We start from the raw sequence: 12,966 nt of genomic DNA on the forward strand, positions 1-12,966 counted from the left end.
AAATGTTTTTGGCAGCCCTCTTTGTAGTGGCTAGAAACTGGAAACTGAGTGGATGCCCATTAATTAAGGAGAGTGGCTGAATAAGTTATGACATATGAATATTATGGAATATTATTGTTCTGTAAGAAATGACCAATAGGATGAATACAGAGAGGCTTGGAGAGACTTACATCAACTGATGCTGAGTGAAATGAGCAGAACCAGGAGATCATTGTTCACAGCAACAAGATTATGGGATGATCAATTCTGATGGCTCTGGCTCTTTTCAACACTGAGATGATTCAGGCCAGTTCCAATGTTCTTGTGATGAAGAGAGCCATCTACACCCAGAGAACTGTGGGAACTGAGTGTGGATCACAACATAGCATACTGTTTTTGTTGTTGTTTGCTTGCATTTTATTTTCTTTCTCATTTTTTTTCTTTTTGATTTGATTTTTCTTGTGCAGCATGATCTTATATAAATATGTATGCACATATTGGATTTAACATATATTTTTACCATGTTTAACATATATTGATTGGATTGCTTGCCATCTAGGGGAGGTGGTGGGGAAAGGGGGAGAAAAATTGGAACACAAGATTTTGCAAGGGTTAATGTTAAAAATCATCCATGCATATGTTTTGAAAATAAAAAGCTTTAATTAAAAAAGGAGAAGAAACCAAACAAAATGCTGTATTGAGACTCTTCAAAGAGCTGCTGGGATAAGAATGTCTGCTATCTTCTGGACAACTCCTAGACTGTCAACCCAATTAGTAGTTTTGAGTCACTTTCTATGCCCCAAAGTCAATGTCAGGAGTGGGGATAAAGGGAGGGAGGAACTAAGAGGAGGGAAAGGAAAGAGGATAAGACCATCTCACCAACAACCATTCCAGCTTTTGTACCAAGAGCCCCGGAACTCTTACGGAGAACAACAGCCTACCTGTGGCTCAAGGGGAACTTTCCTGTCCAAAGGGCAGCGGAGTAATTCTTTTGCAAACTCTGACTCTGCATGATCAGGGAAATAGAAGAGAGGAGTTCTAGGGTCTCCAGCACAATGACAGGCCCATTCAATCTCTATTGCACCTCTCGAGTCATGCCTCAGGGTCCCACTAACCCTTAGATTGGAATTGTTTATTCTGAGCTCTAATTCCATGTTGGTCCTAGAATTGAAAAATGAACTTCTTCCCATCCTTTACTGCTCTTTGGGGTGCTCTGGTCCCAGTGGGAAACAGGAATGCCAAGGAAAGACACCCCCTTCCAAGGCAGGCATTAGAGAAATAAAAACTGAACACTTTCGTTTTCTCTCCGTGGCCAGCTCCCACCCTACCCATCCTGGACCATTCTAAGCTTTACCACAATTGACATTTTCATATAGACCAGCGCTGTATTTGTATCTTGGTCTTTTGTTATCTGACCTTGTTTCCCTTTTCTTTTTTTTCTTTTTAATACTTTCTTTAAAAAAAATTAATTTTATAATTATAACTTTTTTTACAGTACATATGCATAGGTAATTTTTTACAACATAGGTATAATATATATGTGCAGAACCGAATTTTGTTGTTGTTGTTGTTGTTGTTGCAAAGGAAGAATTGGATTCGGAAGGTAAAAATTGTTTCCTTTTTCTAAAAGCTAACTTAATTGATGATTGCCTGTATATTCACATCAGTCTCTTTAGCCCAATCTCAAATCTAGGATAGAATTTCCTCTTGTTTTCTCTGCCTTTTGAAAGATGTAATTATCATTAAAGCAAGTCAAGAAATTAGTTAATGCTCTGCTTTTTTTGGCATAAAGATAAATAGATAATTGAAGCAGATGTCAGATTAACTGCCCTCATTGTTATGGAGAAGAGGCCAGCAATCTCCTCTGGCCAACCAAGTGCCACACACAGAACAGCTATTACTCTGAGGAAGGGGGGGAAGGGGTAACATGCTGCTGAACACCAGCAGGACTCCTAATTCAACTGCCTTGGAACTAGGATCCACAATCATCTTCCTGGGAAGCAGTGGAAATGCAGTTTGGTAAATGCCCCTGCAGGGGTTACAGCCACAGCTACTAAAGGGCAAGGAAAGAAAGTTCTGGCTGTCAAAGCCCTTGTCATTATCAAATGGTTCAACTAAAAGGATTTTATCAGTAGAAATGACATTAAAGAAAAGATATTAAAATATTTTTTGCAACTATACTCTAAAGACTAGGGGACTTCTTTATCTGACTTGGAACTGAAACTTTCCTAATCCTTCAGAACAGAAGCTGTCCTGCTTTTTCTAACACTTTGTTGTTATTATTTTTAAGAACCATAATATCCAAAGGATTTTCTTGACAAAATTACTGGAGTGATTTGCCATTTCCTTCTCCAGTGGATTAAAGCAAACAAAGATTAAGTCTTTTGACAAAGCTGGTAGGTGTCTCAGGTCAAATTTGAACTCAGATCTTGACTCCTGACTCTAGGCCCAGCACTGTGTTTTTTTAAGGTGAAAATAGCTTAAAATTTTTTTTAACAAAGCTTTTTATTTTCAAAATACATGCATAGTTTTCAACATTCACCCTTTTGCAAAACCTTGTATTCTAAATGTTTTTTTCCTCTCCTTTCCCCCAACCCCTTCCCCAGAGAGCAATAATCCAATATATGTTAAATATGTGCCATTCTTCCATACATATTTCCATAATTATCATGCTGCACAAGAAAAATTGGATCAAGAGGGACAAAAAACTAAGAAAATAAAATGCAAGCAAACATCAACAGAAAGTGTGAAAATGAACTGTTGTGATGCACACTTAGTTCCCATGGGTCTTCTCTCTGCGGTAGATGACTTTCTTCATCACTAACAACTGGAATTGGTTTGAATTATCTCATTGTTGAAGAGAGCCACATCCATCAGAATTGATCATCGTATAGTCTTCTTGTTGCCATGTATAATGATCTCCTGGTTCTGTTTATTTCACTTTGCATTAGTTCATGTAAGTCTCTCCTTTCTAAAATCATCCTCCTAATACATTTTTATGGAATGGTAATATTCCATAACATTCATAGACCATAATTTACCCAACCATTCTCCAACTGATGGGCATCCATTTATTTTCCAGTTTCTAGCCACTACAAAAAGAGCTGCCACGAACATTTTGGCACATACAGGTCCCTTTCTCTCCTTTAAGATTTCTTTGGGATACAGACACTATGTAGAAACACTGCTGATCAAAGGATATGCACAGTTTGATAACTTTTTGAATATAGTTCCAAATTATTCTCCAGAATGGTTGGATCATTTCACAATTCCATCAACAATGTATCATTGTCACAGTTTTCCCACATCCCCTCCAACATTTGTCATTCTCTTTTTCTGTCATTTTAGCACTCTATCTTGCCGCCTCTATCTCTAACACTTAGTACGGCACTTTTCATGTAGTAACTGCTTAATAAATATTTCATTCATTCGTTCATTCAAATCTAGATAATTGAAACATCCACACACATCATTACTGCAACACATCTCTAGGAGTTTTATGATTATTTCCTCATCTTCTCAGTTCTTTCTTTCTTTCTTTTTTTAATCCTGTTGTTCTCTACTGACTATAGCTTGTTTCTAATCTTTCTCCAAATGTCTTCACCATACTCTACCACTCTGATTCTTTGATTTCTTCACAGAAGGAAATCTATATCTATATTAGCCGTCCTATTACATATATTCGTATATATACATATATGTATATATGCAGTCCTATTGACCTCCTGCCCCCTTTCACCAATCCTGTTTTGTGTGTGTATGTGTGTGTGTTTGTTTTAAATAAGATATACCTCATCTAAGTCAATATTTGAATCATGTGTCTCATCCCATCAAGTTTCTTACTTTGAAAGAGAAAGGAAAAAGAACATGTATGAAACTATTTATGGCAGCTCTTTCTGGAGTGGCAAAGAAATGGAAACCATCAACTAAGGAATGAATGAGCAACTTACAGTATATGAAGCATTGTAAGGAATGATAAAGGGGAGCAGCTAGGTGGCGCAGTGGATAGAGCACCAGCCCTGAAGTCAGGAGGACCCGAGTTCAAATATGATCTCAGACACTTTAACACTTCCTAGCTGTGTGACCCCCCCCCCCCCGCCCCCCCGCAAGTCACTTAACCCCAATTCTTCAGCAAAAAGAAATGATTAAAGGCAATGGTTTCAGAAAAATACATATAATACTTATGAGCTGATACAAAGTGAAATAAGTAGAACTAGAAGAATAATTTGCATTCATTCATTTAATGGCAATATTGTAAAGATAACTGGAAGCTCTGGCCAACACGATGACCCATCACGGTTCCAAAAGATTCATTATGAAACACGTTCCATTCCACTTCAAATAGAGAACTGATAGAGTGAAGATTAAGGAATGTTTCTCTTCCCCCCCAACACAATTTAGAAATTTGTTTTGCATGATTTTATATTTGTAATGGATTTTGTATCTCTTGCTTCCTTAATCAGAATACTACTCATTATCCATGTTTTTGTCTGTGATGGGAGTTTGCGTGTGTGTGAGCGAGTGAATGTGTAAACTCTGAACTTTGCAAGTATTTGTTAAAATCCTGGTTATTCTCATCTCCTAGCAGTAAATAAGGGGAATGAGCAGCCATTTCCAACAATGCTTTTCAGGTGCTTTTTCCTCTTGAAAAGGGTTGGAGTCAAGTATTCAAAGGATTTTTGGAAAAGGGCAAAATTACTCCAGTATCTTTGCCAAGAAAACTTCAGATGGAGCCAGAAAGCGTCAGACACGATTGAAACGATTTAACAATCATGGGATGTAAGAGTGGCAAAGGGGCTCTAATCCAACCTTCATTTTACCACAGATGGGTAATCCGAGGCCGCGAGAAGTTAAATTACTTGCCCCAATTCACATTGGTGACTTGCAGATTGGGCAGAATTCGAATCCAGCCCTTTTGACTCCACATCCAGGGTTGCTTCTACTGCTTGCCACGAGCACGCACATGGAGGGTAGCCAAGCATCACTAAAAACCTATTCCTTCCCTTGGGCTGACCGAAATCATGCAATCCCTCAATTCTACCATTAGGAGGCAGCGTTACCACAAGCACGCCGAATTAACCCGGAGACTGGGTGAGTCGGGAATAAAACTAGGTGCAAGCTTGAGGTGAGATCCAGCGAGGCACCCATTGGAAACTTCTTAACCAATCATCAACGGACTCCGATCTCGTCAGCCAATCGGCTCCAGCATTCCATAGGCTATCACGCGCCGGGCTGTGACAGTTGGTGCTTGGTTCCAGTTCGCACCGGGGGCGGTGCGCGCGATAAGGAGGATAACTAGGATTGGTTGATGGACCGCGGGGTGGGGCGCGCGGTGGCCTCGCGGCCAATGAAGCCGTTGGGGGCGGGGCAGATCCGAACCAAGCCGGGGCCAAGGCCGGAGCGGGCGGGATAGGCGGCCGAGCGGGCCGGACAGCGATGGCGGAGGCTGGCGGCGACGATGGCCGCTGCGTCCGGCTCAGTACCGATAGGGCGCAGGCACTGCTGGCCGACGTGGACACGCTGCTCTTCGACTGCGATGGCGTGCTGTGGCGAGGGGAGACCGCCGTGCCCGGCGCGCCCGAGGCTCTGACCGCGCTGCGGGCCCGGGGCAAGCGGCTGGGCTTCGTGACCAACAACAGCAGCAAGACCCGCGAGGCCTACGCCGAGAAGCTGAAGCGCCTGGGCTTTGGCGGCCCCGCGGGGCCCGGCGCCGGTCTCGAGGTGTTCGGCACGGCCTACTGCGCCGCCCTCTACCTCCGGCAGCGCCTGGAGGGCGGCGGGGTCCCGGCCAAGGCCTACGTGCTGGGCAGTCCGGCCCTGGCCGCCGAGCTGGAGGCCGTGGGCATCGCGAGCGTGGGCGTAGGGCCTGAGCCCTTGCAGGGCGCCGGTCCCGGGGACTGGCTGGCGGAGCCTTTGGAGCCTGGCGTGGGTGCAGTGGTGGTGGGCTTCGACCCCCACTTCAGCTACGCAAAGCTGACCAAGGCAGTGCGCTACCTCCAACAACCGGGCTGCCTCCTCGTGGGCACCAACATGGACAACCGACTCCCGTTGGAAGGCGGAAGCTACATTGCCGGTGAGTTCGAGGGAGGGAGCCTGGGAAGGGGCCCCATGCCGGCCGGGGGTTTGCAGCTCCGATGGATGGGAGGGCCCGGCTGGGAGGTCGTGCCCTCTGGAATTCTAGGGAAGTGAGTCTGTTGCCCCCCGACCCCAGGTCACCGGGGGGGCAGAGAGCATCCCTGCCTCAGGACCTTCCCAGGGGCTGAGTGCCCAGTGGACATCTTATAGTGGGAAAAGGTCACCAGAACAGAAGACCCCATTCACCTTTGGACTCCTCCCCCCGGGTTGGGACGGGAAGAGAGCCGGGTGGTCCAAGGCTACTGACCATCCTCTCCTTGTGCCTGACACAGGTACTGGCTGTCTGGTCCGAGCGGTGGAGATGGCTGCCCAGCGGCAGGCGGAGATCATAGGTAAGCCCAGCAGATTCATCTTCGATTGCGTGGCCAAGGAGTTCGGGCTCAACCCAGACCGCACCGTCATGGTGGGAGACCGGCTGGACACAGATATCCTGCTGGGGGTTACCTGTGGCCTCAAGACCATCTTGACTCTTACCGGGGTCTCCAGTCTGGAGGATGTGAAAGGCAACCAGCAAAGTGACTGTTCTTCTAGGAACAAAATGGTTCCTGATTTCTATGTCGACAGCATAGCCGACCTTATACCAGCTCTTGAAGATTAGAGAGTTACAGTGTCTTTAATCTCCAAAATAAAAAATAAAAAATCAGTTACCTTAATTAATGGGTGGGCTTGAGCATGTACTCATTTAAATGAGTACAAAGAATGTATTGGAATTTAAGAAATCTTAGTTTGTAAACTTTGCAATTGAGCTGGGGAGGGGGGCGAACAGAGGGGATGATTTTGTTTACAAATTTCCTCTATTTTAAGATGCACTTTGAAAAGGAGGGAAACATTGTAGTGGCTCCTGACTGCATTTTGTTGGGAGGGAGGGCCCACCACAATGCCTGCCTCCCAGGGATTCAGCTAACTTCAGAGTTGTAACTGAAGCTGCAGAGTTAGGGAAGGGAGAGTATTTCAGACTTGTGTTTAAATTTATCTTTCAGAAATATCTGAAATTCAAAGTTTATTCAGGGATAAGCCTTTTTTTCAGGCAGGGAGGTGGGGCTATTTTGTGACTTCTGAGAACATAGAAACCAAACCAGGCCGGGCCTCAACACCTTTTTGTCCTTGGCGAGCCTCCTTTTAGAGGCCTTTGCCTTAGGGTTACCAAGACTTGGGGAAGAAGGGCACATTCCCATTTGGAAACCCTTCATTAAGGTTCTGTCCCCATTTCTTACCCCTCCCCTTTCAATTCAACTGCACTCTGATGTCACAAATGGGTATTTGTTGCATTTCAAACTCAGGGCCCTTGGGCCTTGTTTTGCCTCCATCCAGATATATCTGTAAGATCTCAGGATAACTCAGAAGGCCTGAGGACGTCTCAATCCATCTTCAATATTTATTTAAAATATTAAGTGAAGTATATTATATAGAACAGTTTTATGAAGTGCGTGGTAGAGAGAATGTAAATGGTGTCCACTTTACCCAGCCTCCTTGTTTTAGTACCACTGTTTAGTGAACTGAAAGTGGGTATTGGTACCAAAAACTTATTTTTTTACTTTTGAACAACTTTGTAAAGTGGTGGAATTAAATCTTAATGTATTAATTGCTGTTCTCATGTCCTAGGAAGAATATTTTAAAGGATTTCAAATACTTGTTTAGGACATGTGCTGGCAGTGCTTCTGTGGGTGGTGAAAGAGCTTCAGGGTCTCCTTTAAGCAGGCCAGGCTTCTGACTCCCATTGTAAAGAGAAGCTTAGAGCCATGACAAAGGTGCCTCATCTTAAGGAACAACCTGCAAAACTGCACTTGTGTCTGGTAGTGGGAACCAGCCAGGGAGGGGGTGGGATCCTTGTAAGCAGAAGGCCAAAGCAGTGCAAAGCTGTACAGAGCTTTGCAGTCTTTTCCTATGAGACACAACACAACACACACACACACACACACACACACACACACGGGGATTTAGATGCCAGGAGTGTAAATTTGTAACTTCCCTAAACGAGGGCAATGGAGAGACACTTAGGTGCCTATAGAAGCTGGAGATATGCACCACCATTTGGAGCTTTCTGTAGAGGCTGAAAGGGCATCCTTTGGCTTCTGATCCTTCCTTGGGCCATAGGACACCTCCTCAGTGTGAAAATATGGTTCTGTACTAGAAAAAGCAGAATCCTGATAGAAAAACTCTCCAAACAGTGTTAATGGGGTTGCACAGCATGATGGTAGGACTTCACAGGAAAATTCACACTTGAAATATGCCCATGGATGTTTGTTCCCATAAGCAATAAATACACAGGAATTAAACCTGTCTCTTCAGCTTCTTCCATAGTCTCAGCTACAGGCAGCAAGTAGGTACTGTTCTTTGGCACTGTCAGCTATGTCCGCTATGCATCCCAGTTTCCCTCCATGTGATTTACAGAAAGTAAATCTTTTTGTGGTTCAAAAGCATGGCTCTGCCAAATCAGGTCAAGGGTTCTTAATATTAAAAGTGTTACAACCCAAATCTAGAGTAGAGGGAGTAGGTATATCATATTGCCTGTTTGGGTTAGTTTTCTAGGTCAGAAGTCTCAGACCCTTGGTTGTCCTACCTGCCATGGAACTGTACTGGTAAAATGTTTGTGAACCTTCCATGCCCTTTGGGGCTCATCCCACTGTATTTACCTGAATTCATATTAAACTTACAAACCTGCTCAGACTCTAATTTTCTTAGGGTGGTTTCTTTTTCTGAAGTTATTTTAATCCGGTTTAGGAATGAAGACAACTATACAAAACTAAGGCCCACCAAGCTTTTGTATCATAGCTCAAAGAACTGAACCTATACTTTCAACTCCCATTTTTTGTTGTCACAATCCTGTGCGACCATTTTCTTGGTCTCTTGCTGTGTTCACTGAATTAGGGGTTCTTCCTGGTATTGGTGAGCTTTTTCATAGGAGCGTTTTGTAAATTCCAACCAATTAAGACTCTAGTTTCAGAGTGCAAGCAAAGTTTTTCAATTCTTGAACCATATGTATGTTACTTGTGGCAAATATCTGGATCCAGATTAAATCTGCATTTCCCCACTTTTCCATTTAATATGACCACAGAAAAGGCAAAAATTTACTCTTGACAGAGCATTACGTGAAAGTCACTAGGCAAATGCCCCAGACACCACTGAACATTTTTTATCTATGCCATAGCTGCCCCCCAAAATGACCATGTTATCTCACATTTCTACTGAATTTTGCAAAGTGCTTTTAACAATCCTGTGAGGGAGACAGGTAAATTTATTCTCATTTTATATATTGGGGAGAAAGGAACTTTAAATCATGCCCATAGCTACATGGCTAATAAGTGTAGTTGAGTTGGGCTACTTTGTGTTAACCAGCTAAGGTTTTTGCAAAATTAAACACAGGTCTGTGCATATACATGTTCATACAAAGTTGGAGTCTGGAAGAAGCCTGACACAGACTTTTAGCTAGGCCTTGTGGCCCTCCCTTGATAAATTAGGTGGCTGTTCTAGGAGGGACTGACAGAAGCTCTCTCCACCTGGAGAAGAGGGAGATCCTGGCTGGTCTTGCCCTGGGATATCAGTGTCAGGTGACATGCTTGGAGGGGGGGAGGGGTAGATCTGAGGGTCCTCTGGGAAGATACTGATTGTTCAGCTTTGATAGACACATCCTTGGGTTTCTTCGGCTGGCTCTAAGGAGCCAGGTTGGGTAGGGCCAAGCACAATCCAGACATTGTGAGTGGGAGCAGAGTCTAGGCTGCAGCATGGAGGCACAGAGCAGCGGACGTGGGGTTCAGAGTCAAAGGCCCTCCAAGGTGAGTGTCTACTACCCCTTGAACCCGCTAAGCTCCCTAAGACTAATACGAATAATATGATGCCCTTTATCTGGGGAAAAGCTCCTCTTTAAAGGCATAAGGCAGATTGTACACACAGGTTGTGCACACATATTTGTGTAAGTATATTCTTGGATGTTTCAATTGTTAGTTTAGTAATTGAGTTTCCTTTCTTAGAAATTATATATCCTGTAACTTTTTAGATTTCCTTGCAAAATGGCAGAGGGGTGGGAGAACAGGGAGGAGGAAAAAAAGTGATAGTTTTGATATTGCCCTGCATGGCCTTCCCCAGGTGAGCTCCAAGCTGCCTATAAGATCACACTGGCCAGTCCTAGGCCTGGCACTGCTGCTACTGTTGCTGGCTTTGGCTGGAGCTGTGGTCGGGGGGCTCCTTGGCTTGGCACACAGCCCTGCTAAGGTAAGTTCCCGCCCTTAACTGTCCTCTATCCTAAGTGTAAGGGCATAAAGGCAACTTTTTTCTTCTGAGATGCTTTGTCCTGGACAGTTAGTGCTCAGGCTCCCCAGGTAGTCTGGATCCTACTCTGCTCCCACACCCAAGGTTATGTATTCAGAGATGGGAACTAGGACTACTCAGCTATGAATCTGTCTGCTGTTTGCCGGAAACTAGCTTTTCCTACCTATGCTTGGAGGGTATAGATGTGGACAGGTAGAGAGGAGGGACTGTCTCCGGGGGCATCACTGGAACTTGGGAATGCCTATTTTGCCCATACCCTCCCTTCTAAACTCACTCGCTGTCCATAGCCTATGCTGCAGGCTGTCCGATGGACATTCTTGAGTCCTCCTACCTCCTGGCCCAACCAGACTGCCACAGTGGACGCAGCCCAGGACACAGTGACCTATGTGGTGACCCCACCTCAGAACAACCATAGCTGGGCTGTGCTATTTGACAGCCACAATGTGAGTCAACCTCCTTTACTCCAATTAGGACTGGGATAGGGAAGGGGAACAGACTCCAAGCCAGTCATTCACTCACTGTGTTCCCAGTTTCCAGGTCTGCAAAATAGAATGTCACTAGTCCCAAGGTTTGGGTTGGGGAGGTGCTGGAGCTCTGCAGAGTCTTGGGGGATTCTCTTTTCCCAAACACTCCCCTCACTGCCCCCAGGGTTTTGTGTGTTATCGCCCTGGGGAACAAAGGTCCTGCTTTCTTCGGAGGATGGAGACCTGGGAGAGAGAAACCCTGCAGCTGGTCCTCAACACCTCTCAGGTGAGGGACCTTGCTCCCCCCCAGGTGTTCCGCCAGGATGAAAACACCAAAGTTCAGCCGACTGCCCCCATATCACTGAGATTCAGCTCAGCAGTGTGAGGGGGAAGGAGACAAAGGGCCCCTGTTTCCTGTCCCCAGTGACTGATGACTCTCCCTCAGCCACGTTGAGAGGGCAGAGGGACCAAGGCTCTGGTTTCAGGGGAACAGAGGACTCTTATCTTCCCTTGGCTGTCCCTGATGACAGATACCCTGGTTTTCTTACAGGAACAATGGGTAGGGTAGGGCTGGGGTGGACTGAGAGACTTCCTGTCCCCTCCCTTTCTCAGTAATGAAGGAGCAGTGATAGCACAGAACATCCAGATGGATCAAGGGATGGAAGGTGGGGGTGTCCCTGGCTCTGGGAAATCCCTGAGTTGTGCTCCCTTTGCTCCATCAACAACACAATATTAACCCGTGGGGGGGGGGGTTCCCTCTAGTTTGAGATGGGATTAGGGAAGCCATGGATTTTTGTCATGGGCACTGCTGGGGGGAGTCTGCCAGCTCTGGCCGCTTCAGATCTTCCTATCTTTCATGCTGTTCAGATCCTTACATCCACAATGCTAATTTCTCCTTCAGGCTGACTGGCCACTGGGTCCCAACAAAGATACTAGATATACTCAAGAGTTTTTGGGGGTACTAGGGGGGCATGAAGTGGACCCTGCTCTAGTAGGAGGACCAGTCCAACACCTTTGTGACCAACTCCCCATCTACTGGGTGCAAAGGGCAGAAGGTGAGTAAATTCCTAAAGGCATCCAGGAGATAGACCTCTCAGGAGAACCAGATGAAAGGACACCGACCAAAAGAATGTCCCTAGCCTTTCTGGTCCTTTTCTTACTCATCAGCATGACCCAGGAAGGGGAATGGAGGGTGGGCAATGGAGCATCACTCTATGGCAGGGAAGGGGTGGGAAAAGAAATGCCCAGGCCAGACATGGGAGCTTCAGATTTTCATGTCTCAATGTGGGGGATATTTAATTTTAGACAATTTTCTTTACAGGTTCACGGAAACAGAGATTAATTTACCTCTGCATTGACATTTGTTTTCCAAGCAACATTTGTGTGTCTGTCTGCTTTTATTACCTTCCAGATTAGGAATAAATAGCCTAAGGACTAGGCACCTTGGGCGATCCTCTCTGCCCTGCCTGCCCCAGTCTGTCCCTGGTCAATGCAGGAATCAGGGACTAAACCAGGAACATAATCCCCTCCCAGATCCATGGGTGGGGGCAGCTGGTCCTTAGTGCCAAGCCAGAGGGCTGTAGGCCAGGTTGGAAAATTTCTCTATTGGAAATGAGGGTTTCTCCATTAACATGGGAGATGCCAGGGAGAGCTTGATTTTAGTCCTGAATAAAATGATCACAAATGGCTGATCCTGTGCTGACTTGATGGCTTAGATATCCCAACCTTTGGAGTTTGCAGTTTCTTCCTGGGATCAGGAGAACCAATCCAGTGCCCTTCTATTTTGTGGCAGTTCCATCCCAACTTTAGGGGTACCAGAGTTCCTGCCCTTCCACCTCTCATCAGCCGTGCTCCGTCCCTGTTGTCCCAAGTCTATAGGTCCAGTCCCAAGCCCTTTCTGTTTTCCAACAGCTCAGATGGACTGGGCCTACCTGGATTGACTCAATGTATGGATAGCCCAAGAGTTAGGTTAGGTTTAAGAATAAAGTTGAGGGACAGCTAGGTGGCAGAGTGGATAGAACGCTAGCCCTGAATTCAGAAGGATCTGAGTTCAAATTCGGCCTCAGACACTTAACACTTCCTAGTTGTGTGACCCTGGGAAAGTCACTTAACCCCAACTGCC

The 12,966-nt window shown here is 45.4% G+C and overlaps 2 protein-coding genes across 2 annotated transcripts; both read left to right on the plus strand.

The window, feature by feature from the left end:
* Positions 1 to 4,209: 4,209 nt before the first annotated feature.
* On the plus strand, positions 4,210 to 8,787 carry PGP (phosphoglycolate phosphatase). Its single transcript, XM_074279513.1, has 2 exons — positions 4,210 to 6,052; positions 6,387 to 8,787. Exons 1-2 carry the CDS (start codon positions 5,416 to 5,418, stop codon positions 6,710 to 6,712), a joined length of 963 nt encoding a protein of 320 aa, XP_074135614.1. The 5' UTR covers positions 4,210 to 5,415; the 3' UTR covers positions 6,713 to 8,787.
* Positions 8,788 to 8,869: 82 nt separating this feature from the next.
* On the plus strand, positions 8,870 to 12,665 carry BRICD5 (BRICHOS domain containing 5). Its single transcript, XM_074279514.1, has 6 exons — positions 8,870 to 9,887; positions 10,198 to 10,323; positions 10,668 to 10,823; positions 11,029 to 11,130; positions 11,746 to 11,899; positions 12,166 to 12,665. Exons 1-6 carry the CDS (start codon positions 9,837 to 9,839, stop codon positions 12,258 to 12,260), a joined length of 684 nt encoding a protein of 227 aa, XP_074135615.1. The 5' UTR covers positions 8,870 to 9,836; the 3' UTR covers positions 12,261 to 12,665.
* The last annotated feature ends 301 nt before the right edge of the window (positions 12,666 to 12,966 follow it).

Source organism: Sminthopsis crassicaudata, chromosome 1 (assembly GCF_048593235.1).
Source record: "Sminthopsis crassicaudata isolate SCR6 chromosome 1, ASM4859323v1, whole genome shotgun sequence".
In the NCBI taxonomy this organism is placed as follows: Eukaryota; Metazoa; Chordata; class Mammalia; order Dasyuromorphia; family Dasyuridae; genus Sminthopsis; species Sminthopsis crassicaudata.